At 45.9% G+C, this 27,757-nt stretch overlaps 2 protein-coding genes across 3 annotated transcripts in view; one reads left to right on the forward strand and one right to left on the reverse strand.

Moving 5' to 3' along the window:
* The window catches only part of gpalpp1 (GPALPP motifs containing 1), a 41,236-nt gene extending 37,816 nt beyond the window's left edge, over window positions 1–3,420 (reverse strand). Inside the window, exon 1 of the mRNA XM_072584641.1 lies at window positions 3,115–3,420. Within this exon, the coding sequence (XP_072440742.1) occupies window positions 3,115–3,238 (124 nt within the window). The 5' untranslated portion in view covers window positions 3,239–3,420. The remainder of the gene's footprint in view (window positions 1–3,114) is intronic.
* Window positions 3,421–3,535: 115 nt separating this feature from the next.
* The window catches only part of nufip1 (nuclear FMR1 interacting protein 1), an 80,749-nt gene continuing 56,527 nt past the window's right edge, over window positions 3,536–27,757 (forward strand). The window contains exons 1-5 of one of the 2 annotated variants that reach the window (XM_072584638.1): window positions 3,536–3,827; window positions 5,525–5,610; window positions 7,477–7,581; window positions 18,789–18,851; window positions 20,060–20,136. In XM_072584638.1, coding sequence (XP_072440739.1) covers window positions 3,611–3,827; window positions 5,525–5,610; window positions 7,477–7,581; window positions 18,789–18,851; window positions 20,060–20,136 — 548 coding nt within the window. In that variant the 5' untranslated portion in view covers window positions 3,536–3,610. The remainder of the gene's footprint in view (window positions 3,828–5,524; window positions 5,611–7,476; window positions 7,582–18,788; window positions 18,852–20,059; window positions 20,137–27,757) is intronic. The other variant, XM_072584640.1, reaches the window with a different exon arrangement.

Below are 27,757 nucleotides of genomic sequence, written 5' to 3' on the forward strand. Positions count from 1 at the left end.
TGGGGGTGGGGTTGAAGGGGGGGGGTCAGTGTGAGGTGGGGTGGAAGGGGAGGGTGGGTTTGGGGTTATGGGGTGTCATTGTTGGGGTGGGGAGGTCAGTGCGGGTGTTGGGTGAAAGAGGAGGTCAGTGTGGGGGTGGGATGGAAAGGGGGGGGTCAGTGTGGGAATTGAGTGGAAGGGGAGGTCAGTCTGGGGGTGGGGTGGAAGGGGGCCTCAGTATGGGGGTGGGGTGGAGGGGGAGGTCAGTGTGGTGGTGTGGATGGAAGGGGGGTTCAGTGTGAGGTGGGGTGGAAGGGGAGGTCAGAGTGGGGGTGGGGTGGAAGGGGAGGTCAGTGTCGGTGTGGGGTGGAAGGGGTCGTCAGTTTGAGGTGGGGTGGAAGGGGAGGTCAGTGTGGGGATGGGGGTGAAGGATGGTCTGTGTGGGGGTGGGGTTAGAGGGAGGTGAGTGTGGGGGTGGGGGTGGGGGTGGGGGTGGGGGTGGGGGTGGGGGTGGGGGTGGGGGTGGAGGGAGGTCAGTGTGGAGGTGGGGAGGTCAGTGTGGAGGTGTGGTGGAAGAGGAGGTCAGTGTGAGGGTGAGGTTGAAGAGGAGGTCAGTGAGGGGGTGGGGTGGAAGGGGAGGTCAGTATGAAAATGGGGTGGGGGGGGGTCATTGTAGGGGTGGGGTGGAAGGGGGGCAGTGTAGGGGTGGGGTGGAAGGGGGGCAGTGTAGGGGTGGGGTGGAAGGGGGGCAGTGTGGGGGTGGGGTGGAAGGGGAGGTCAGTGTTAGGGTGGGGTGGAAGGGGGGGTCAGTGTGGGGATGGGGTGGAAGGGGGGGGTCAGTGTGGGGATGGGGTGGAATGGGGGGGTCAGTGTGGGGATGGGGTGGAAGGGGTGGTCAGTTTGAGGTGGGGTGGAATGGGGGTGTCAGTGTGGGGGTGGGAGTGAAGGGAGGTCAGTGTGGGTGTGAAAGGAAGTCAGTGTGGGGGTGGGGAGTTCAGTGGGGGGGTGGGGTGGAAGAGGAGGCGAGTGTGGGGTGGGATTTAAGGGGATCAGTTTGGGTGTGGGGTGGAAGGGGAGGTCAGTGTGGGTGTGGGGTGGAACAGGAGGACTGTGAGGGGGAGGGGTGGAAGAGGAAGTCAGTGTGTGGGTGTTGTGGAAGGGGTGTCAGTGTGGGGGTGGGGTGGAAGGGGAGGTCAGTGTGGGTGTGGATGGAGGGGTGGGTCAGTGTGGGTGTGGTGTGGAAGAGGAGGTCAGTGTGGGTGAGGGGTGGAAGAGGAGGTCAATGTGGCGGTGGGGTGGAAGAGGAGGTCAATGTGGCGGTGGGGTGGAAGAGGAGGTCAGTGTGGTGCTGGGGTGGAAGGGGAGGTCTGTGTGGGTGTGGGTGTGGGTGTGGGGTGGAATGGGAGGTCAGTGTGGGTTTGGGGTGTAAGGGGTGATCAGTTTGAGGTGGGTGGAAGGAGAGGTCAGTGTGGGGGTGGGGGTGAAGGGAAGTCAGTGTGGGATTGGGGGTGAAGGGGGATCAGTGTGGGGGTGGGAGTGAAGGGGGGGGTCAGTGTGGGGGTGGGGAGGTCAGTGGGAGGGTGGGGTGGAAGAGGAGGCCAGTGTGGGGGTGGGGTGGAAGAGGAGGCCAGTGTGGGGGTAGGGTAGAAGAGGAGGTCAGTGTGGGGGTGGGTGGAAGAAGAGGTTAGTGTGGGGGTGGCTCAAGGAGATTCTGTCCTTAATATTTCTTCAGAGGGACAATAAACCGGGCCAGGCCCCGTTCAGTCTGGTTTAGTACAGAGAGAAATAAGGATTTTGAGAGGCCTTTTGCTTTTTGTAAACAGATGAGACTTCAGGCCAATGTTTTGAAGTGGCCTGTATACAGAGAGGGGAGTGGTCAGTTTTCTAGCTTGCTGAGCTGAGCAGTTTCAGTTCAGCCTTGAACTGGTTGGAAGTTCAACAAGGTGCTGTGTGTAACTCTCTCTCTCTCTTTTCTGCCCTGCAACTTCAACCTGGAAGCATGTTCTTCCGTTTATACTGGTTTCTAAAAGGAATTTCCTTCTTGGGACTGTTGTGTATATTTGGAACAGCATAATTAATTCTCACTGCATAGACTTAGTTCTATAGGTATTCTTTATTTTGTTATTTGTGTTTCATTGTGTAATTTTGTGAATAACTCTTTGTCTGTTTTAAAAATCTGGTAGTCAATCTAGCCATCTTAACCGTGGTAATTTTCACTGTACACTTACTGAATCAACTTGCAAAGCTATGGTCTGAGCTGCCTGCTTAAGACTGTTTGAGTGGTCTGGCTTGGTCCATAACAAGAGGATCAGTTTGGGGTGCACTGGAAGGAGGAGGAGGAGGGGGGACGGTCAGAGTGGAGGTGGAGTGGAAAGGGAAGGTCAGTGTTGGGGGGGGGGGGGGGGTGTCTGTGGGTGTGGTAAAGGAGGCGTTAGTGAGGTGATGATTGTGTGCAGATGGGGTCAACGAATGTGGTGGGGGGTCAGAATGGAGGGGATTATGTCAGGGGGGGGGCAGTGAGGGGTCATTCTGTCCGGGGGGGGGCAGTGAGGGGTCATTCTGTCCGGGGGGGGGGGGGGGGGAGTGAGGGGTCATTCTGTCCGGGGGGGGGGGGGGGGGCGCGCGTCAGTGTGGGGAAGATTGTGTGCGCGGTAGTTTAGTGTGGGGGCGGGGTCGGTGTGGGGGCGGGGTCAGTGCGGGAGGTCAGTTTGGGGGCGGGGTCAGTGCGGGAGGACGGTGTTGGGGGCGGGGTCAGTGTGTTGGGGGCGGGGTCAGTGCGTGAGGTCGGTGTGGGGGCGGGGTCAGTGCGGGAGGTCAGTTTGGGGGCGGAGTCAGTGCCGGGGGACGGTGTTGGGGGCGGGGTCAGTGCGGGAGATCGGTGTTGGGGCGGGGTCAGGGCGGGAGGACGGTTTGGGGGCGGGGTCAGTGTGTTGGGGGCGGGGTCCGTGCGGGAGGTCAGTTTGGGGGCGGGGTCAGTGCGGGGGGGACGGTGTTGGGGGCGGGGTCAGTGCGGGAGGTCGGTGTTGGGGGCGGGGTTAGTGCGGGAGTTCGTTGTGGGAGCGGGGTCAGCGTGTTGGGGGCGGGGTCGAGGGGATAACGCAGAGTCTGTGTGTGTGAGGCCCCGGGAATCCGTACCTGTCTGGTCAAAGGGCGCTATGGGGCGCCGCGGATACTCGGCCCGTTGCGCGCGGCTGTTCACCGGCCTGTACCCGGGGGGCAGCGCGGGCCCGATCAGCGGCGCCTCCTCCGCCACCGACATGGCGCACCGTCCGGTGGGTCGGCCTCCCTCCTGTCAACACAATCCCCGACGGCAATCTCACCACCGCAGGCCGGAGCTTCCGTCAGAAAGCGGCATCGAATCGACGGCGAAACGGACGATCAGCCTTCACCCTCAACCCGCTTCCAACGCTCCTCCTTCTCCCCTCTCACCCGGGAGGTGGGAGGCACTGGCAACAACTGCACCAAGATGGAGCCCTCCTCGCTCAATCTCATGGTCCTCCCAGTGCTTGGGAGGACCAGAATCGCGGCCTTGCCTGCGCGTAGCCATGTGTGTGTGACGTCTAAATGAAGCGCCGGCACATGGTGAGCGCGACGGCCGCTTGAAACGGCGGAAGAATTTGTCTACTCAGGGATGAGCGAGTCCGGATGTTACCCGCCGCCTGTTTTCAACCCTCCGGTTCGGCTGCTGCGGCCTCCGGTTTTCGCGCCGCCGCCTGCGGCTTGGCAGCCGCCCCCCTGGAACGGGGGAGCGCCGTCCTGGTCCGGACCGCCCTGGGGAATGGGGGCTGGGCAGCGCCCCTCGTCCTGGCTAACGGCCTGTCACAGCAGCAACAGCCACCAGCTTCAGGGTAAAAGTACTCCCCCGCTCGCTTCTACAGAATCATTGCTGAAGGTGTCTGTTCGAGTCATCGATTCTGCAATTCCCCTCCCCATTTGCAGTTCACCCAATGCCACTCTCTCGCCTTCTCCCCTGCACAATGTTCTTTTTCACATAACAGTCCTGATTTAATCTCCTTCTTGCTGTTTCCACGCTGTCTGAGCCACTTGTTGAGTAGTAAAGCTTTTTACCCCCTCCTGTTATTTTTGTTGCTGTTGCCTTTTTTTTTAAATCTGTGCCCTCTTGTTCCCAGTCCTTTCACGAGTGAGATCAGTCTCTCCCTATCTCGTCCATACGGACCCTTCATGATTTTGAATGCCTCTATCAAATTTCACTTCAGCTGCCTTTTCTCCAACGGAAACAAACCTAACTACTCCAGTCCATCCCCGTCCACGGTCCTTACCCTTGGAACCATCCTTGTGGATCGGGCAAGTTTGAGTTACGAATCCATGGGAATTAGAATTACGGAAACAGCTCCTTGTGAAACCTTCTCCAATACAACATCTAAGGCATTGCTCATGACGATTTGGAAACTGTGTTAGGAAGCAAGAATGGTAGCTGCATACTCGATGCAGTCTTTTAATCTGGAGATTTATTAATGTCATATCTGAATTTATAAAGGATTAAATCAGGCAACTAGACTAGTTACTTGAGCATTTTTAGTGAAAATGCAAGATTTAGAATAAATACTCATCCGTAAAGCCATTGGTGGCTAACTCTAACTGGAGGCGATCAGAGTGGATTTGTAAAGTTATATTATTTCAGAACAGTAATGCCACAGATATGTATTTGTCTTTAATTAATGTTACTGGCGAATATCTTACTGGTATTTTGTTTCCTGATGCAGTGGCAGAATGTGAATGGTATAAAATTATAAACTTGCTGCATAGCTGGTGTGTCCAAGCATTTGTCACAAGGTGTCAATATATCATTGAGGAGAAAGTGAGGACTGCAGATGCTGGAGATCAGAGCTGAAAATGTGTTGCTGCAAAAGTGCAGCAGGTCAGGCAGCATCCAAGGAACAGGAGAATCGTCGATTCTCCTGTTCCTTGGATGCTGCCTGACCTGCTGCGCTTTTCCAGTAACACATTTTCAGTGTCAATATATAATGGTCACTTGTGTTCACAAGTGTGTTTGTTATAAAACACAACCTCACTGTTTCAAGCCACTTAAGTGTTAGGAAAATTCATATATAGAAGTTATTCTGATCATTTCAAAAATTCTGAATTTAATCCAGGATGTTTTAGATTCTTCTCAGGCAGTACTCCAGAGTCTGTCTATTGGCTCATTTTAGATGGCTGTCAGTTTAAGTCGTCATTTGCATGCAAGAATTGTCTACTTAAAGATTGAATAGATTTAATTGAACCTCCAATAATAAATTTCTGCTTTGATTTCTACTCTGATGAGTACATGAATAGGAAAGGTTTGCAGGAATATGTGCCAGGAGCAGGCAGATGGGACTAGTTTAGTTTGGGATGATGTTCAGCATGGAATAGTTGGACCAAAGGGTCTGTTTCCGTGCTTAATGACTCTATGAATAAGCTTGGCTGATGGCTTGAGTTTGTATATGGTACAGCTGGTCTTTTAATATCTAGCGATTAATTATTTTTCGGCCAAATGTTTTTTTCACTCACCTCCTTAACACAACTTATTTGTAAATCAAACCAGGTAACTGTAACCAACAGTGGCCATACCAACAGGCTTCAACCCAGTGGTCTCCAAACACCAATCAAGATAACTCCAGAAAACACAAGGTAATTTTATACTCAACATTTCAGTTCTGCTACTCCTTGCAGCCCGTTTAGTTTGAGCAGGCCACCCACTTTTAAGAATGAGAGATATCCTCCCCCTCTGGTCATTTGGACTTGTCTTGGAGCCTACCTAATTGGCTAAAACAATGCAAGAGACCACAAAAAGAACTTGCATTTATATAGTGCTTTTTGCATCCTCAAGATGTTTAAAATGCTTCACAGCCAATTAACAGCCTTTGAATCGCAGTCCCTGTCATGAACACATGCCAATATGGCATCCATTTTGGGCACAGCAAAACCGAACAAAAATGAGTCAGCAGCTCAAACATTTTTGTTAGTGGTAGGAACAATGTTGGTCAGAAGAACTCATCTGTTGCTCCTAGAATAATGCCATAAGCTTTTTTCCATGTAGCCTGACAGATAGAGATAGGTCTCTGTTTAACATTTGTGAGATGGCATATGTGACAATGTGGTAATCTCAGTGCTTCACTGAAGTGTTGAACGTTCAGCAAGTAGAACAGCACAGGAACAGGCCCTTTGGCCCACTGTGGCTGTGCCAACCATAATGCCATTCTAAACTAATTTAGTCTGTCTATATGTGGTCTGTATCCCTCCAACCCCTGTCTGTCTGTGTGTCTATGTAAATGCCTATTAAAATTGTTGACCACTTTGCCCTGGCAGCATGTTCCAGCAACTACCACAGTTGGTGTGAGAAAACTTTCCTTGTGTATCTCTTTTAAACTTTTCTCTCCTCATCTTAAAAGTATGCCCCTAGTGTTTGACACTTTCATGCCAGAAAAAATTTCCAACCATCCACTTTATCCTTGCGTCTCAACTATAGACTTCTCTTAGGTCACTTCTCAGCCTCTGATACTCTAATGAAAACAATCCAAGTTTGTGCAGCTACCTTTGGAATCCTGCATTTAAATCTAGTTTGTGCTGTAGAAAAGATTTTGTTAACTTGAAATGGTTCAAAAAAGATATGCAAGAATGTTGCCAGGATTAGAAGGTTTGAACTAAAGGGAGAGGCTGAGTGGACTGGGGTTATTTTCCCTGGAGCATTGGAGACTAAGGGGTGGCCTTATAGAGGTTTATAAAATCATGAGGATAATGAATAAGGTGAATATCCTGGGTCTTTTTACCCAGGATAGGGGATTCCAAAACTAGAAGGCATAGGTTTAAAGTGAAAGGGAAATGATTTTAAAAGGATCTAAGGTGTAACATTTTCATGCAGAGGGTGGTGTGTGTATAAAATGAGCTGCTAGAGGAAGTGGTGGAGGCGGGTACAATTACAACATTTAAAAGGCTTCTGGGTTGGTATATAAATAGGAAGGATTAAGAGGGATAGGGGCCCAATGCTGGCAAATGGGACTAGATTAATTTAGGATGTCTGATATTGGCATGGCAAGTTGGACTGCAGGATCTGTTTCCGTGCTGTACATCTCTGACCTATAATACGCTCCAATCCAGGCAACAGCCTGGTAAACCTCTTTTGCACCCTCTCCAAAGCCTCCTCAACCTTTAGATTAAAAATGGCCAAAGCTTGAAGGCAGAAGAGGCAGGGAGGCTATATTTTGAACTTGCACTCATTGATATTTTAGCATGTTATATATTGTACACAAAACGTACTTGTTCAACATATTTATATGGTTGTGCTGCAAGATTCAGGATTCTGCCTTGTTTCTGGAATTTTGTTTTGTGTTGTAATGGCTGTTTAATTTTTCAGTACCAATAATGGTTTTCATTGTCCCCAGTTGAAAGTATTAAACTGAACCATAACATTGAGCCCAGAAGCTGTACACTATGGGTTTGTTGTAACATGGGGCTAGCCAATTAACCAATTTGTTTTTCTGAATTGATTTCCAAAAGCAGAAAAGGAAAAAGGAGCCAGTCTACACACACTATTGTGACACCTGCGACCGGGGGTTCAAAAATCAAGAGAAATTTGATGAACATGTGTCTCAGCACATCCAGGTAAGGGGGTGGCTGATTGTCCCAATTGTCAGCTGTACAGCACGCTGCACTTTGATGCATTGGGGCAGGGTTTGTCTTGGGGTGTTTGGATAGCGTCCAAGGTACACAAGCTTAAACACACATACCAAAAGATTCAAGAACAGTTTCTTCCCCGCTGTTATCAGACTTCTGAATGGACCTCTCAAATTTTAAATTTAAATGTAGATCTCACACTCTCTGTGTGAATTCTCTGAGCCATAACATTGTATTCCTCGCTCAGTTCTATTACCTTAGTGCAGTTTATACGGGCTGATTTGCCTGAACTGTGCGCAAAAGAAAACTTTTCACTGTACCTAGGTACATGTGACAACAATAAATCAAATCAAAGTCAAAAGTAATCTCATCAAACAGCCTTGTATCTAGCTGAACCAAAAGTATTAAAAGTAACACATCTTCAATTTTCAGGACAGGGGATGAGACACTTAAATTTCACTTGCCAGCCTTAAATGTATATCTAATCCAGATTGATGGGATTGAATAATCATCTGATGGCCCTTAGCGTCCCTTTAGGGCTTCAGTCATGATCCCAGTGAACAAAGGCCAATCATGCACAATTGGCACTTGGTCAGACTTTCTTCTATACAGTATAGAAAATAAGGGAGGAAATGATTTGTTTGTGGAGAAAAAAAACTTATCTATCGATGGAGTTGAACTGCAATCTTTGCCCAGTCGAGTGCAAAGTGCTTCACGTGTTGTGACTGTTGAATGGTTTGCACAACCAATATTCGATTATTTGCTGATGGATGCCTGAATGAGAGGACTTTGTTTTGTTGATGGAAATTATAGGCCTGTCCATGGGACAAATGTACAATTTGGGGAGAGCTAGAACAATTCAGACTGAATTGTACAATTTAAAAAATGTTGGCGCATTCGTGAGTTGTGAGAAAATAATTGCAGAAAATTGCTCATTCTTGTGCTCGTAGTTACTTTCAAAATGCCAGTCAATTTGCACAGATACATCCATGATATAGTTAGCTTGTGTTGTCTTTTTATTCGGTGTTTGATTGAGGGGCTTGCCCAGCATTCTTAAAACATTCAAAGTTAGTTAGCTCAATGCACAGGGCAAAATAGCTGACTTATTAAATAAGACTTATAAAATATAAAAGCAGGGATGTACCTCTGAGGCTCTATAAGGGTCAGTCAGATCACATTTGGAGTACTGAGTGCAGTTTTGGGCCCCGTATCTCAGGAAGGATGTACTGGCCCTGGAGCTAGTTCAGATGAGATTCACAAGAATGGTCCCAGGAATGAAAAGCTTAACATATGAGGAACATTTCAAGGTTCTGGGTCGATACTCGATGGGGTCTAGAAGGATGAAGGGCTTGGGTGCTGAATGGCTTGGAAAGACTGGCTGTTGGGAAGATGCTTCTATTGGTAGGAGAGGCAAGGATCCACGGGTATAACTTAGTGTAAAGGCAGACCTTTTAGAACAGAGATAAGGAGAAACTTCTTCAGCCAGAGACAGATGAATCTGTGGTATTCACTGCCACAGAAGGCTGTGGAGGCCAGGTCATTGATTATATTTAAGACTGAGATAGATAGGTTCTTAATTGTGAATGGGGTTTAAGGGTTATGGGGAGAAAGTGGGAGAATGGGGTTGAGAAACTTCTCCGCCATTTAATCATGGTTGATCAGACTCGATGGGCTGAACAGCCTAATTTCTGCTCCTATGTCTTATGGTCTTCATTGGCATCCCATCCACTATCTTAAACATTTGCTTCCTTGACCTCTGGCATGTGCTGGTTGCAGGATAAAGTGAGGACTGCAGATGCTGGAGATCAGAGTTGAAGGGTGTAGTGCTGGAAAAGCACAGCAGGTCAAGCAGCATCTGAGGACCAAGAGAATTGATGTTTCGAGCATAAGCTCTTCATCAGGAATGAGGCTGGTGGGCCAAGGTGGCTGAGAGAGAAATGGGAGGGGGGAGGAGGAAGGTAGCTGGGAATGCGATAGGCAGATGAAGGTGGGGCTGAAGGTGATAGGTTGAAGAGGAGGATGGAGCAGGTAGGTGGGAAGGAAGATAGACACGTAGGACCATTCAAGGGGGCTGTGCTGAGTTAGATTTGGGATAAGGGGAGGGGGAGAGGAATTGAAGAAACTGATGAAATCCACGTTGATAACGTGTGGTTGGAGGGTCCCAAGGCAGAAGATGAGGTGTTCCTCCTTCAGTCGTCGGGTGGTTAGGACTTGGCAATGGAGGGGGCTCAGGACCTACATGTCTGTGGTGGAATGGGAGGGGGAGTTAAAGCCTGCTGGTTGCGGTACAAAACATCAACAAGATGCACTGCAGCAACTTGCCAAGGCATATTTCAAAGCAACACCCACACTACAGCCTCTTGAGAAATGAGGGCTGCAAATGCATGAGTGCACCCAGTAAGTCTCACATGCTAACTTGGATAGATCACCAATTTTTCACTGTTGCTGGGTCAAACTCCTTCCTAACTGCTGTGGGTGTACTTGTTTCAGATAGACTGCTTTGGAGCAAGAAGGTAGCTCACCATCATCTGGCCGAACCAGTGGGGCTCACATCCCCTGAACAAACATTTTAAAAAGTGGAGGCACTGTATGTTTTATCCTGTAATGGTGAATGTTCTAGTAAAATGCATGGTTGTCATTTATGCACCATCAAGCTATTTAGGAGACAGGCTGCTATGTGTCAAAGTTAGCTTAAAAGTACTTATACACTCTATTTACTTCTGTTATTTCATGAAGTGGTGTTTCACATTTGGTCTATTCACTTTTCAAATTTCTATCTAAGCAGTGAAATGTTTTAAATAGCATTCTTTCTGAGGCCGTGATTAGCCCCTTGTCACTAGATCATGCCACATTACTGCTTTTGACTGGAATTAGGTCGAAATCAGTAAATGAGGTTAGTGGCCCTGATACTCCAGTCGTCCTTCGTTCTGGAAGTTCCTCCAGACCAGGATGACATGGTGGCTCAGTGGTTAGCACTGTTGCCTCACAGCACCAGGGACCCGGGTTCAAATCCAGCCTTGGGTGACTGTCTGTTTGGAGTCTGCATGTTCTCCCCGTGTCTGCGTGGGTTTCCTCCGGGTGCTCCGGTTTCCTCCCACAATCCAAAGATGTGCAGGTCAGGTGAATTGGCCACGCTAAATTGCCCATAGTGCTAGGTGCATTAGTCAGAGGAAAATGGGTCTGTGTGGGTTATTCTTCGGAGGGTTGGTGTGGACTGGTTGAGCTGAAGAGCCTGTTTCCACACTGTAGGGAATCTAATCTAATCTAAGCTAACCAATAACTGTGCTGCACCAATCTGGTCTTTGTAACATCTCCGGTTCAAATCATCACCCCATTGGTGACCACGCATTTTACTATTTAGCCTGTAGACGTTGAGATTCTCTCCTTGAATTCTGTTGAGAGTCCACCTCTCTTTAAGACACTCCCAATATCCTGAACGTCATTGAGAAAAGACCCATTTTATTCAAGCTTTTTTTTTGTTCATGGTAATGCTTGTATCAGTCAGTGTCTACTTGCCGACTAATCAGCATTCTCCTCTCAGTGAGTGTGTTGTTTCCCCACTCTACATTGAAATTCTTGTGAATTGTCCTGATGAATGCAAGATGGAAAACTTGGAGAAGATTGTCTTTTTGTTTCAGCAATACTTGGATTCTGTTCAACAAAACTTTCTGTGAATTTTCCTTTCTAGCCAAGCTTTTGGTCATCTCCCGAACTATCAGAATTGTATGTTGCAGGAGGAGGTGATTCAGCAACAGTTCAAATACCCAGTGCCAATCTCCTGCCCATTTCTCCCATATCCATACACCATTTATATCTAAGTAATCATTCAGGGCCCTTCTGAATGCCTCGATTGAACCTGCCTCCACCATAGTTATCACTTCACCCTCGCTTGTTTTGCACATCACATTAAATGTACGCCCTCTAGCCCTTTTTCTCTTTTGAGCTGGAGCAGCTTCTCCCTATCTACTCTGTTCAGTCCAGTCATGAGTTTGAAAAGCTCTATCAATCTCGGCCACTTTCTCTCCAGGGAGAACAGTCCCAACTTCCATCGGTCCTCAACTGAAGTTTCTCATTACTGGGAACATTCTTATAAATTGCTTCTGCACACTCTCCTGTGCATTTATGTCTTTTCGATAATCATAGAGTCGCTACAGTGCCGAAAGAGGCCATTCGGCCCACTGACCTTCTGAAGAGCATTCATCCAGATCCCCACCCTATCCATGCAACCCCACACCTACTACAGCCAGCCCACCTAATCTCTGGATACTTAATTAGATTAGATTCCCTAGTGTGGAAATAGGCCCTTCAGCCTAACCAGTCCACACAGACCCTCAGAAGAGTAACCCACCCAGACCCATTTCCCTCTGACTAAGGCACCTACCACCATAGGCAATTTATTATAGCCAATTCACCTGACCTGCACATCTTTGGACTATGGGAGGAAACCGGAGCACCTGGAGGAAACCCACGCAAACAAAGGGAGAATGTGCAAACTCCACACACAGTCACCTGAGGCTGGAATCGAACCTGGGACCCTGGTGCTGTGAGGCAGCAGTGCTAACCACTGAGCTACTACTATGGGACAATTTAGCATGGCCAATCCACCTAACCCGCACATCTTTGGATTGTGGGGGAAACCAGTGCGCCTGGAGGACGCTCACACAGACCCAGGGAAAATGTGCAAACTCCACACAGAAAGTAGCCTAAGGCTGGTATTAAACTGGGTCCCTGGTGCTGTGAGGCAGCTGTGCTAACCACTGAGTCACCAGGCCACCCACAACAGCACACAGTGCTCCAGCTGAGGCCTGGCAAGTGACTTGTACAAGTTCAACATCACCTCCCTACTCTTGTACTCCATGTCACTAATAATAAAGCCAAGAACACTGAATTTTTTATTCTCGTGTCCTGTCACCTTTAATGATCCATGCACACATAAATTGAGGTTCCTCTGCTCCTGCACCACCTTTACAATTGTGCCTTCTATTTTATATTGTCCTTCGATGTTCCTTCAACTCAAAGGCACTACCACACACTTAACTGCTATGAACCTCATTATATTACCTATCCACCCACTGTTTTTAAAGTTCCACACTATCATCCTCACAGTTTATAAGTGTTCCAAGTTTAGTGTCATCTGAAAACTTTGAACTTGTCCCCTACACGTCATTATATATATATCAGAAAAGCAAGGGTCCTGTAACCGACTCCTGGGGAATTCCATTATAAACTGACCTCCAGCCTGAATAATATTGCCCAGATAAGAGGAGCAGTGCAGACAAACTGAGGAATTTAGCTTTTAGGTTTATGAGAGCAGAGCTTTTCGAATTTGAGCTTTTTGTCAGTGTATTTTGGCAGTAAGATAATCTCGTGCTCTAATTCGAATTTTGAGTAGGAATTCCAATGGAAGGAGCCATGTTGTTGGAATCGCTTGCAGGCGGGCAAGAAGAGAGGATGAAAAGAGGGTTTCTCAGAAGTAGAGTGTCTCTAGCTGCCCCAACATGTTTCATGTGTCTGGACTGATCCAGGCAGAACTCCTCACTGATCAATCTGAAGCAGAACAGCTTTCACGTACCTCTGTCCACGCATTGGGGGTGGTCCGCCAACTTTAATGTAACCTGCTGCTATGCTGCTCTGTGGTCTAACACTGGTGGTGGATCATCTTCACTCGTAACAGCATCCAAAGGCCAACGTGATCTCTCTCTGAGTGCAAGCCTTTCATTAGTGACTTCCCCTATGTTGGTGCTCATGGTAAGTTATAGGATGCATCGCTTTATAAGCTTGGCAATATTGAAAAGTCAAATATAACATTGTGAATCAATTAGGGTCATTTGGTGTTTTTCCCTTGGGTTCTTGAAATGAATTCCAGCATCCATTTGCAGCTGAGAACTTGTTTGATTGACAAGTCGATTAGGGAGAGATGAGACAGGACCATCTAAGCTTGCATTGCATATGCAAGAGAAAAAGTTAACTGCATGATAATCAAATAATTTTAGCCTTTCCTATATTTGCACCCAGCTTTTGTCAGCCTCATTTATTTCCTTCTACTCTGTGTGTGAAGCCTGGCGTTATTCTTTTGGGAAGACACCCATTAAGATTTGGTCGAATAAATTTGTACAGGCACAAATAATCGTAATTACAGTCCTGCTATAAGACCTAGTCGGAATGGAAATGAATAGATAAGTCCCCGTCAATTGTTTATGTTAGGCAACTCTCTTCTTTTCACTGCATTTGCTGGAATTTGTTTTTTAAAAATATGTTCACGTGGATATCATTGGCTATACCAGAATTCAGCATCATCACTAATTACCCAGAAGGTCGTTATGAGTCAACCACTTTGTTGTGGAACTGGAGTCACATGTAGGTCAGACCAGATAAGGATGGCATAGTTCCCTCAAAGATGATAGTGAATGAGAGAGATTTGCCACCAATCAGCGATGGTTTCATGGTCACAGTTAGACTCTAAATTGCAGATTTTAAACCAATTCAAGTTTTACTATCTGCCAGGGCAGGATTTGAGCCTGGGTCCCCAGAATATTACCTGGGTCTCTGGATTAATAGTCTAGCAATAATGACACTGGGCCATCACTTCCCCTGGATCTTCTTATCAAGCTCCCGTTCTTGCGCCTGCTTGTGTCAGGTCTTTAGACTTGATGGGCGGTGTTAATTTTTCCTCGGTCATAAAACTGATGGTTGTGTATCTTTTTTTATGCTGTGGTACAGTGGAATATTCAGCTTTGAGATTGATGCGCAATCTAAATCAAAACCTTTGGAGGGCAGGGAGAAAAAAGAATAGAACGCCACGCTCATGGGGTTGGAGAAGTATAAACGCCAGTATTGGCCAAAAGACCAATGAATGGCCTGTTTCTGTGCTTTAATTTTAAGGCTAAGCTCTATTTTTGTAAACAATGCTTCCAGATACTGTACAAGCCCAACCATAAATGCTTTTGTGCATCAAAATACAACACTAGACTGCAATGTAGTAAACGCTCTTGGAAAAGTTTTGCTCTTTTAACGAGCCTGCCAGGTGTGGCAGTAAGATACCTGTATATTAGCCAGAAGTACTTCAATTAGCGTGGCTGTGAGAGAACAATCTATCTATATCAAATCAAAATATTGCAGTGAGATTTTGTGAATAATAAGTCAGATTTGCTGCAATCTGAAAGTTATCCAAATACTTTTGTAGGCTGGTACAGGTATCAAAATGTTTCACTAGAGAACATTGTAATAATATCTAGTGAATATTAAATTTGTTGATACAGACTTTGTTTATGTGTGAGCAGGTAAACTGTTCCTGTGTAATTCTGTCCATGAGTACAGCCTTTAGATCGCCTAAGGATTGGTTAAATTCCAAAAATCTTTCACACATGGGCGGCAAGGTGGCTCAGTGGTCAGCACTGCTGCCTCACGGCGTCAGGGACCCAGGTTCGAGTCCCACCTCGGGTGACTGTATGGATTTCCTCCGGGTGCTCCGGTTTCCTCCCACAATCCAAAGATGTGCAGGTCAGGTGAATTGGCCATGCTAAATTGCCCATAGTGTTAGGTGTTGTTAGTCAGGGGTAAATATAGGGTGCGGGAATGGGTTTGGACTTGTTGGGCCGAATAGCCTGTTTCCGTACTGTAGGGAATCTAAGCTAATCTAACCAACTGACGTATGGCCGCCTTGTGTAGGATGACCTCATGTACAAATTTGAGGCAGCTTTGGGCTTAAGACAAATGCTAGAGTGACTGAAACAAAAGGACATTGACAGAGGAGTCTCAATACAGATGATAAGGTGTTGCAATATGGAGCAACTTCCAGGCCTGCAACCTTTCCTAAAGTTCCTCCTCGCCTGTGAAGGACGACTGACATGTCACCGCTGTTGTGATGTGGGGAAGTGCAGCAGTCAATTTGAGCACAACAAGCAGCTACAAGGTAAATGATCAGAAAATCAGTTTTATTGGTAGTCGTTGGGAGATAAATAATTAATCGGAACATTGGAAGAACTCCTCTGTTCTTATACAACTAGTGTGTTGTGAGTGTCTTGTTTCATCCACTTGAATTTAAGTTCTCATCTGAAGAGCAGCATCGCTGACAGTGCAGCACTTTCTTGGTGGTTGGGAACTAGATCATATCTCTGGAGTAGGACTTGAACCCGTGGTTGTCAAAGGCAGGAGTGCTCCCACTGTACCATTGCAATTAGACCTATCATTCGTATTGATTGAACTGAGATGAACATAATAGGTGTGCAATGTTTTCAGTACAGTTATATTTTATTAATATTTCAATTTACAGGGCATAAGTTTTCCATAAACCAAGGAAGATTGCAGTTTGTAATAGGATAGAATCTGTTTGTTCAGCCCTGGTACAACATTCCAGTCCCTGCTACACTTCAGTATTGAAATGCTGAACTTTACATTGATGAATTTCTGACATTTGTTCAATCATTACCTTGGCCTGAATCTGACTGTATTATGCAAACAAAGATTGCAACATTTAGAGTGACACGTGTGTGATGAAGTTCTTCAACGAGTAATTTTTTTATAAAAAATAAAGTGGGTAATTAGCCCACTGTACCTTGCTAGCTCTGTATCTGGAGCTTTGTATCTTAATCCCATTTCCCTGTTTTCTTTTTTATATTCTCTCTTTCCAAATATTTATTGCTTTCAAACAATGTTATCACAGCCTCAGCAAGCAGTTACTCCAAGCGCTCCATGTTCTGATAATCCATCATGTCTTTATTTTAAAAATGTCTCTGTTCCGTTATTGTTTAGTTAGAATTTTTGTAAATCTGCGAGGTGCACTTTTCTGTTGTGAATTGATCGCTGATAGGGTTTGTGTTGGTTTGCTTTAGAAGCAAACACATCTTGGACTTGTGTGCTTTTCCGTTTGCATGTAGTACCAGGAACTGAAGGATTTCATTGGTTCAGGATATCTCATGGGCCACAGAGGAGCTTGGAGTGGGAGGGGCAAGATTCAGTGGTCATGGTCCGCATAGATGCCAGTGACATAGATAGAAAGAGGAAAGGGGTTCTGCTGAGGGAATAAGAGCAGCTAGGAGCTAAATTCAAAAGCAGAATCAAAAACATAATAATTTCTGGATTGCTCCCTGACCCACATACAAATTGGCAAAGGGTCACCCAGATTAAAAAGGTAAACCTGTGGCTCAAATATTGGTGTGGGGGAGAGGATTCAAATTTATGGGATATTGGCACCAGTACTAGGGAAGGAGGGAGCTGTTCCAATGGGATGGACTCCACCTGAATCATGCTGAGAGCAAGAGTCCTGGAGTATCGCATAACTAGGGCTGTGGATAGATCTTTAAATAGTTGTGGGGGTGTGAGGGGGCTGCAGTTACATGGAAAATTTTGGGAAAAGATAAAGGCCGGGGGCGGGGGCTGAGCAGAGATTATTAAAGTTTCCAAAGTAAGTAATAAGACAGTATGGAAAGGGTCAGGAATTTAAAGGGTCAGCAGATAAAGGGTCAACTACAAGAATGGAGGCAGCAGGACTGAGGGTATTGTATTTAAATGCACTCAGTACACCAAATAAGAGAAATGAGCTTGTAGTGCAGGTTGTAAATGGCAGGTATAGTTTGCGGGTATTACAGAGGCATGGCTCCCTGGGGTTCTGGGCTGGGAACGAAATATCCAAGGATACGCGTCTTATCGAAAAGACAGGCAGACGGGGCGGGGTTGCCTTGTTAGTGAGAAATGAAATTAAATTGATGGCAAAAAGTCCCACCTCGCTGGTAGGGAACCTATTGCAAGAGATTCCCAGGGTCAAGATCTATACACATTTAGAAGAAAATAAACTTGTTAGCAATAGGCAGCATGGTTTTGTGCTGGGGAGGTCATGTCTCACTAACTTGATCAAGTTTTTTTGAGGAGGTGTGGAAGATGATTGATGAGGGAAAAGTGGATGATGTTATCTGCGCAGATGTCAACAAAGCCTTTGACGATGTCCCTCATGGCAGACTGGTACAAAAGGTGAAGTTGCATGGGATTGGAGTGAACTGGCAAGATGGATGCAGAATTGGCTCAGTCATAGGAGACAGATGTTAATGATGGAAGGATACTACAATTCACCCTGCAGTTTGAGAGGGAGAAGCTGGAATCAGATGTAATGGTATTACAATTCAGTAAAACTAACTGCAAAGACATGAGGGAGCAGTTGTCCAGAGTTGATTGGAAGGGGAGGAGCCTATCAGGGAAGACTGGGCAGCAGTTTCTGGGGATAATTCAGAAGGTGCAGCAGAAATTCGTCTCAAAGAAGAAGCAACATACTAAGGGGAGTCAACCATAGCTGACAAGGGAAGTCTGGAACATCATGAAATCAAAAGAAAATGATCCAATGTGGTGAAGGTTAATGGGAAGCCAGAGCATTTAAAAACCAGCAGAGGATAATTGAAAATGCAGTACGTGCAGGGAGAACATGAAATGTGAAGGTAAGCTAGCAAGTAATAAGATTGCAAGGGGCTTTTTAGGTCTCTAAAAGGTAAGAGAGAAACACAAGTGGACATTGAACTATTAGAAAATGAGACTGGAGAATTGGTAATGGGGGACAAACGAATAGGTAATTTGCATCTGTCTCCATAGTGGAAGATACCAGCAGGAGATTCTGGGCTGAATTCTGCTCCTATATTTTATGGTCTAAGTGGCCAGTTCTAGTAGAGAATCATAGAATTCTTGCAGTTTGGAAAGTGGCCTTTCAGCTCATTGGATTGGCACTGACCCTCAGAAGAGTATCCAACCCAGACCCAGCCACTCCCCACTTCTAACCCTTTCCCTGTTACCCTGCATTTACTTTGACCCATTCACCTAGTCTACACATCCCTGGACACACTGGAGCAATTTAGCATGGCCAATCTACTGAGCCTGCACATTATCTCTAGACTGTGGGAAGAAACCGGAGCATCTGGAGGGAAGCTGCGCTGACACTTGGTAAATGGGCAAACTCTACACAGTCGCCCAAGGCCGGAATTGAACTGGAGCCCTGGTGCTGTGAGGCAGGAGGGCTAACCACCGTGCCATGAGGTTTTGTTTCAGGGTCATTTCAACAACAGTAAAGAAAGAGGAAAAGTCAAGTTTGATAAAGCAAAGAGGAGGGTGAATCTCTCTTGTGGTTTGAGTATCGAGGGCACCAATGGATGCTAATGAAGTTTGACAAGACAACACAAAATATTATTAACCCAGATTGTTCTGTCTGTTTCTGGCAGTGCAAGGTGAAGGACTGTACATTCCGTGCTCATGAGAAATTGGTTCAGATTCACTGGAGAAACGTAAGTGTTGTATTTGATCAATGGAATCAGTTTAATCAATCAGTGAGGGGGGGGGGGGGGGGGATGTTTGAAAGAAATGTGCAAGGCAAGTTTTTCACACAGAGGGAGGGCAGTGCCTGGAACACGCTGCCAGAGATGGTGGTGGAAGTAGCCACAATCGCAACATTCAAACATCTGGATGAATAGGAAAGGAATAGAGGGATATGGATTCTGTAAAATTAGATTAGATTAGATTACTTACAGTGTGGAAACAGGCCCTTCGACCCAACAAGTCCACATCGACCCGCCGAAGCGTAACCCACCCAGACCCATTCCCCTACATTTATCCCTTCACCTAACACTACGGGCAATTGAGCATGGCCAATTCACCTAACCTGCACATTTTTGGACTGTGGGAGGAAACCGGAGCACCCAGAGGAAACCCACGCAGATACGGGGAGAATGTGCAAACTCCACACAGTCAGTCGCCTGTAAGTGAAGACGGTTTTAGTATGGAAGGGCAAATTGTGTCAGCGCAGGCTGATAGGGGCAAAGGGCCTGTTCCTGTGCTATATTATTTGTTCTGGTGAAGGACAAAAACAATGCAAGTGGTTTGTTGCAATGGTTTTTCAGTGTGTGGTCTGTGGACACTGGTGGCTCACAGGCTGATTTTAAAATGCACACCACTGCTCTGTAAAACCACAACAGAGGTCACAGGAGCAAACAGGCCAGTACTTTCATCCTCTGTGTTCGTGATGGCATGCGACCAGTCCAGCTCATGTGTGTGGCTCTTTTCGTCATAGGCATGGGTGACAGCAGTGTCGTTTCACAAGCCAAGATGTATGTGACTGTTGCAACATGGGACTGGGAGATTATATTTTTCAGGATTGTGGGGCGAAAAGAGCAGACTCGCTGAACGTGGAGTCCAACGTGAGACTGAAGCTCTGGCTCTTGGGGCCAGACATCAACTCATTGGAGCCTTATTCAAAACAGCCCCATCAGTCATCTCATTAATTCTGGCAGTTTTATTTTGCAGAGTTGAGCAAAAGTGGGTGGGGTAGGTGCTCCAAGGAGTCTTTTCCCTCCACCTAACTTGATAATACTTGAGAATCACAAGCTTGTCATGCTAAATTGGAGTTTTCCATCTGTTACCTTACTTTGTGAAAGTAAATTGGGTCGTTGTGACAAAATATGCTCTTCTTTGTTTGATCCCGCTTTGTTTTATACAGGCACATGGGCCAGGCGCTAAAAGAATTAAACTTGATACTGCAGAGGAAATTGCCAAGTGGCGTGAGGAGAGGCGAAGGTGAGCTGGTCACATGACTTTAAAAACCGCCGAGGTTAAGGTGCAGGCTGAGGCCACTCTCCTAAATATCACCTCTGGAACAGGAGACTCGGCCCGGGCTTTCCTGATAAAGAAGTTGTGTTTTTTGTGATATCCAGCCCGGGTTTGAAAATTCTGCTGACAGTAAGAGATTGGGCAGACTGCGGAGAGGGAGGAGCCTCTCAGCCATAAACAGTTTTGCTGTTGTTGGCAGGAATCTGTGCTGAGTAGGAGTCTTGGGATTAAGATGCTGGGATGTAGGCAGGAGGAGGAATGTGCGTGCCAAGGTATTTGTAAGTTGGGAAGAAGAGGAGAGGAAAATTTGCGGCAACAGTGAATCCACTGACTTGGTGATGGCCCAGTCTTTACTCAAGTGTTTCCGTGCACTCTGACCCCAGTGGGTGTTCAGGGGTCAGACATACTTGAATTTTCATTGTGACCTCCAGATTCCATTCCTTGACCAAAGAAGGAGGAATGTCACAGTCTCAGACAATGCAGTCTGATCTGAAACTCAGACCTTGCATTGGTTTCTGTTTCATAAATTTTGATCTGTAAAAGAAAGAAAGCCCTTCTCTTCAATGTAATGATTCATCTTCAGTTACAACTTGGTAATTTCACTGATTTATAGATAATTCCCAATTTATAATTCTTTTGGTTCTGTAACAACTAGCATTTTTATAGCGCCTTATCATGTGCTAAAGATAATCCCAGTGTGTTTTACCCAGGGTGAAGTGGTTGTGAATTGAAGTCACTGTTGTTACATAGCCAATTGTGCATACTAAAATCTCTCAACAATAAATAAATAACTGGTTAATTTGCTTTGATTATTTTGGTTGAAGAATGAATGTTGGACAGGCTGGAGAACTCTGTTCTCTGCTTTGAATAGTCCCTTGGAATCTTTAATGGTCGTTGTAATGAACAGGCAGGCCATCAGATTGACATCTCTAAAAGGTAGTATCTTTGACTAGATATCAATTATTTTGTATTTTACTGGTGGCAACAAAGTTTAACCCCCTTGCAAGTGGGCCGTTTGGTTCAGAGGCAAGAGTACCACTGACAGAGAGTCTATTAGTTTCACATTTTGCACTTTGATGTGTACGTGTGCTCAATTCATGCTGTATTGCTTATTTTCAGCCTGCTTGGTTTGAATGGTTTTGATAGTTCCACACATGATACACTTGAGGGAGCTTGCAGATTGTCTGTAATTTGCAGATCTCTCGTTTTACCAAAAAAATGTTCAATTTTGGAAGACACAGCAAAAATTGGCACACGGAGTTCTGTCCCGAACATGGTACTTAGTGAAACTTTGAGCAAGGTATCACAAAACTGTGTTTCCCAATTTGTTCTCCACTTATTGGACTGCCTTTCTGACAAGCTGCTGGTATGTGCCTGGTTAACTGTTTTCCTGAAAATGACTCTTGTACAGAAATGATCAATTCATTTACTTATTTAGACAGGAATGGCACTTGTCAAAAGGTGTGAATTCTTTCACTAATGGGATTCCTAGTGACAGTCCATCTTATGAAGTGGTTTGTTCTGTTACGTGCTATTGGGGAAAATAATGCATCATGCTGCAGATTGTTTGTAGACTTTATCGAGCAGAGCAAGTGACCTTGTGTCAGGCATGGACCCAGTGGAGTGACTGCATGTATTTTGTAGTGGAAGCCATGATCCTGATAGATTGAAAGAATTGAGTGGGTGAGTTTGTGATTGGATCGTAGAATACTCCACTGCTAGTGGCAATTGAGGTAAAAGATCAAACCGCCTGATAAAGGAATTTGAAGTCGTTGAAAAGCAAAAATATAAAAGGCGGACAATGGAATTCGACTCTAAGCTCCAGTTGAGGAGCTGGTACTGCCACAGTGAATTTGTTAGCTGAGTTAGCTGTTAGAATTCCTTGTGTCCAGCACTTTGACCTGTTCCACACATTGCACCTCCCAAAGGTTGTTGAATCAATGCAGCCTTTATATTGGGTGCCTGATTTAGTCTTTGTTTTTTGCACCATACAGATTGTATGTCGATGCCAGCATAATTCAAGCCCAGCTCAGCGTTAAGCCTCTTGCTCAGCAACTGTGGAATCATTTTTTTTCACTCTCCCTTCTCCTTATCAACTTTGTAAAATTATCTCAAGGTACCTTGCCATTAGCTTTAGTATTTTGTACTTCATGTCATTCTTCATGTTTCAGCCTAAATGCTGCTTATCAATAGCAATCGATAATGGAGGAGATGTAGCTGTGAACATATTCTCACTTACTTTTCTTTGAGTGTGTGATTTTTGCACAAGGTCATTTTCATTACTAGTAGTGGGTACCATTCCTGATTTTCTCCCTCTTCCAGTCTGGTGATCGTGAGATCAGTTGTAGCGTTATCTTGTTTAGATAAGGAATTGGACCATCAAACGGTGTGATCTTTACTGGTCCTTCTTAGTGCATAGCCCCAGTAACTATTGGAGATGTCACATTTTTAAAAGGTACAAGCTCTAACTACGCCTTCTTAAGTACTCATGTCATTAGATAATTAATAAAGATACGTGCTGTTGCCCATCCTGCAATGCCATACAATTTCTAGCTGTGATCATAAGATCTAATCAGTGGGGTCCTTTAGGAGTATGGTGTATGCTTTTTCAGAAAGATGTACTCACGTGAGTATTACAAAGAATTGGAGCTACTGACATTTTTAAAAAGCTCAGTTTTGCACTGTGGCTTCTTACAGTCTGTGCTTCAGCCCAAGTTCAGTAAACTAGGTTTCAGTACAGGGTACAGTTTCAGTTTGACCCCATTACGTAGAACTGCTTTTAGACTCTTAGCTGCACTTTACTAGGGGCAAGTTGGCAGAATGGAATCGGAGGATGGAGGTCTTGGAGAGAGATGACATACTCCCTTTTACACATGGGAGACCACATCATAGTGTTTCTCTCTGTTAGTTGGGGGTGTGCCCAGCAAATTTCAAAGAACTGAGCTTTGGCAAATTGAGTTCAGAGAAAGAAAACAATTCCAAAGCAGTAAATTGTTAACTTTAATTAATAATAATGACCATTTAAATTGGCTGAGGGGCTGAGCTATCTAAGGAAAATCAGGTTGGTAGTAGATCCCAAGAAAAGGAATTCACACAATATTTACGGCATGGGTTTTTTGGAGCAATTTGTAGTAGACCCCACCAGGGCACAACCTATTCTGGATTTGGTGTAATGTGGCAGACTTGATTGAGGAGCTTAAGGTGAAGGAACCCTAAGAGGCAGTGACCATGATATGATCAAATTCACCCAGCAGTTTGAGAGCGAGAATCAGGGGTAATGATATTACAATTGAGTAAAGATATCTCTGGGGGTGGAGCTGGCTAGAGTTAATTGGAAGAGGACCCGAGTTGGGGAGATACTGGAGCAGAAAAGGGCAGGGACTTAGAGTCATAGAGATGTACAGCACAGAATCAGACCCTTTGGTCCAACCCATCCATGCCGACCAGATGTCCCAACCCAATCTTGTCCCACCTGCCAGCACCCAGCCCATATCCCTCCAAACCCTTCCTATTCATATACCCATCCAAATGCCTCTTAAATGTTGCAATTGTACCAGCCTCCACCACTTCCTCTGGCAGCTCTTTCCATGCATGTACCACCCTCTGCGTGAATATGTTGCCCCTTAGGCCTCTTTTATATCTTTCCCCTCTCACCCTAAACCTATGCCCTCTAGTTCTGGAATCCCTGACCCCAGGGAAAAGACTTTGTCTATTTATCCTATCCAAGCCCCTCATAATTTTGTAAACCTCTACAAGGTCACCCCTCAGCCTCCGACGCTCCAGGGAAAACAGCCCCAGCCTGTTCAGCCTCTCCCTGTAGCTCAGATGCTCCAACCCTGGCAAAATCCTTGTAAATCTTTTCTGAACCCTTTCAAGTTTCACAACATCTTTCCGTTAGGAAGGAGACCAGAATTGCACGCAATATTCCAACAGTGGCCTGACCAATGTCCTGTACCGCTGCAACATGACCTCCCAACTCCTGTACTCAATACTCTGACCAATAAAGGAAAGCATAGCAAACGTCTTCTTCATAATCCTATCTACCTGTGACTCCACTTTCAAGGAGCTATGAACCTGCACTCCAAGGTCTCTTTGTTCAGCAACACTCCCTAGGACCTTACTATTAAGTGTATAAGTCCTGCTAAGATTTGCTTTCCCAAAATGCAGCACCTCGCATTTATCTGAATTAAACTCCATCTGCCACTTCTCAGCCCATTGGCCCATCTGGTCCAGATCCTGCTGTAATCTGAGCTAACCCTCTTCGCTGTCCACTACACCTCCAATTTTGGTGTCATCTGCAAACTTACTAACTGTACCTCTTATGCTCGCATCCAAATCATTTATGTAAATGACAAAAAGTAGAGGGCCCAGCACCGCTCCTTGTGGCACTCCGCTGGTCACAGGCCTCTAATCTGAAAAACAACCCTCCACCACCACCCCCTGTCTTCTACCTTTGAGCCAGTTCTGTATCCAAATAGCTAGTTCTCCCTGTATTCCATGAGATCTAACCTTGCTAATCAGTCTCCCATGGGGAGCCTTGTTGAATGCCTTACTGAAGTCCACATAGATCACATCTACCGCTCTGCCCTCATCAATCTTCTTTGTTACTTCTTCAAATCAAGTTTGTGAGACATGATTTCCCACGCATAAAGCCATGTTGACTATCCCGAATCAGTCCTTGCCTTTCCAAATACATGTACATCCTGTCCTTCAGGATTCCCTCCAACAACTTGCCCACCACCAAAATCAGGCTCACCGGCCTATAGTTCGCAGGCTTGTCTTTACTGCCCTTCTTAAACAGTGGCAGCACGTTTGCCAACCTCCAGTCTTCTGACACTTCATCTGTGACTATCGATGATACAAATATCTCAGCAAAAGGCCCAGCAATCACTTCTCTCGCTTCCCACAGAGTTCTCGGGTACACCTGATCAGGTCCTGGGGATTTCCTCCACCTTTACCCCATTTCAAGACATCCAGCACTTCCTCCTCTGTAATCTGGGACATTTTGCAAGATGTCACCATCTATTTCCCTACAGTCTATATCTTCCATATCCTTTTCCACAGTAAATACTGATGCAAAATATTCATTTAGTATCTTCCCCATTTTCTGTGGCTCCACACAAAGGCCGCCTTGCTGATCTTTGAGGGGGCCCTATTCTCTCCCTAGTTACCCTTTTGTCCTTAATTTGTAAAAACTCTTTGGATTCTCCTTAATTCTATTTGTCAAAGCTATCTCATGTCCCTGTTTTGCCCTCCTGATTTCCCTCTTTAGTATGCTCCTACTTTCTTTATACTCTCCTAAGGAATCACTCGATCTATCCTGTCTATACCTGACATATGCTTCCTTCTTTTTCTTAACCAAACCCTCAATTTCTTTAGTCATCCTAGTCATCCAGCATTCCCTATACCTACCAGCCTTCCCTTTCACCCTGACAGGAATATACTTTCTCTGGATTCTTGTTTCTGAAGGCTTCCCATTTTCCAGCCATCCCTTTACCTGCAAACATCTGCCTCCAATCAGTTTTTGAAAGTTCTTGCCTAATACCGTCAAAATTGGCCTTTCTCCAATTTAGAACTTCAACTTTTAGATCTCGTTTATTCTTTTCCATCACTATTTTAAAACAAATAGAATTATGGTCACTGGCCCCAAAATGCTCCCGCACTGACACCTCAGTTCACCTGCCCTGCCTTATTTCCCTACAGTAGGTCAAGTTTTGCACCTTCTCTAGTAGGTACATCAACATAGTGAATCAGAAAATTGTCTTGTACACACTTAAGAAATTCCTCTCCATCTAAACCTTTAGCACTATGGCAATCCCAGTCGATGTTTGGAAAGTTAAAATCCCCTACCATAATTACCCTATTATTCTTACAGATAGCTGAGATTTCCTTACAAGTTTGTTTCTCAGTTTCCCTCTGACTATTGGGGGGGGGGGGGGGGGCGGTCTATAATTCAAGGCTGAAAAATGTGTTGCTGGAAAAGCGCAGCAGGCTAGGCAGCATCCAAGGAGCAGGAGAATCAACATTTCGGGCATGAGCCCTTCTTCAGGCTTCTGCCTGAAACGTCGATTCTCCTGCTCCTTGGATGCTGCCTGACCTGCTGCGCTTTTCCAGCAACACATTTTTCAGCTCTGATCTCCAGCATCTGCAGTCCTCACTTTTTCTGGGTCTATCATACAATCCCAGTAAGGTGATCATCCCTTTCTTATTTCTCAGTTCCACCCAAATAACTTCCCTGGATGTATTTCCAGGAATATCCTCCCTCAGTACAGCTGTAATGCTATCCCTTATCAAAAAGGCCACTCCCCCTCCTCTCTTGCCTCCCTTTCTATCCTTTCTGTAGGACTTGTATCCTGGAACATTAAGCTGCCAGTCCTGCCCATCCCTGAGCCATGTTTCTGTAATTGCTATGATATCCCAGTCCCATGTTCCTAACCATGCCCTGAGTTCATCTGCCTTCCCTGTTCGGCCCCTTGCATTGAAATAAATGCAGTTTAATTTATTAGTCCTACGTTGTCCCTGCCTGCCCTGACTGTTTCACTCACTTCTGTTCTCAGCTGTACCCTTCTCAGATCGATCTCTTTCCTCACCATCTCCCTGGGTCCCACCACCCCACCCCCCACCCCACCCCACCCCACCGCCCCCCCCACCCCCCCTTACTGGTTTAAATCCTCCCAAGCAGTTCCAGCAGATTTCCCTGCCAGTGTATTAGTCCCCTTCCAATTTCGGTGCAATCCGTCCTTCTTGGACAGGTCACTTCTACCCCAAAAGAGATTCCAATGATCCAAAAATGTGAATCCTTCTCCCGTACACCAGCTCCTCAGCCATGCATTCATCTGCTCTATCCTCCTATTCCTGCCCTCACTCGCTCATAGCACTTGGAGTAATCCAGATATTACCACCCTTGAGGACCTCCTTTTTAAATTTCTGCCTAACTCTCTGTAATCTCCCTTCAGAGTCTCAACCTTTTCCTTCCAATATCGTTGGTTCCAATGTGGACCATGACTTCCTGCTGGCCCCTCTCCCTGTGAGAACATTCTGCACCCTCTCTGAGACATCCTTGATCCTGGCTCCAGGGAAACAACACACCATTCTGCTTTTTCTTTGCTGGCCACAGAAACGTCTGTCTGTATCTCTGACTACTGAATCCCCTAACACAGTTGATCTCTTGGAAGCCGACGTACCCCTCGTTGCATTAGAGCCAGTCTCAATACCAGAAATTTGGCTGTTCGTGCTATGTTCCCCTGAGAATCCATCACCCCCCTACATTTTCCAAACAGCATACCTGTTTGAAATATGTATATCCACAAAAGACTCCTGCACTAGCTGCTTACCTCTCTTACCCTTCCTGGAGTTAACTCATCTATGTGACTATCTGAGACTCCCCCCCCCCCCCCCCCCCCCCCCCTTCCTATAACTGCCATCCATCACATACTGATGCAAATTCCTCATCGCTTCTATCTGTCTCTCCAACTGATCCACTCAATCTGATAAGATTCGCATCCAACAGCATTTATGGCAGATATAATCCGCAGTAACCCTTAAACTCTCTCTAAATTCCCACATCTGACAAGAAGTACATATCACT

The sequence above is a fragment of the Chiloscyllium punctatum genome, chromosome 15, assembly GCF_047496795.1.
Source record: "Chiloscyllium punctatum isolate Juve2018m chromosome 15, sChiPun1.3, whole genome shotgun sequence".
In the NCBI taxonomy this organism is placed as follows: domain Eukaryota; kingdom Metazoa; phylum Chordata; class Chondrichthyes; order Orectolobiformes; family Hemiscylliidae; genus Chiloscyllium; species Chiloscyllium punctatum.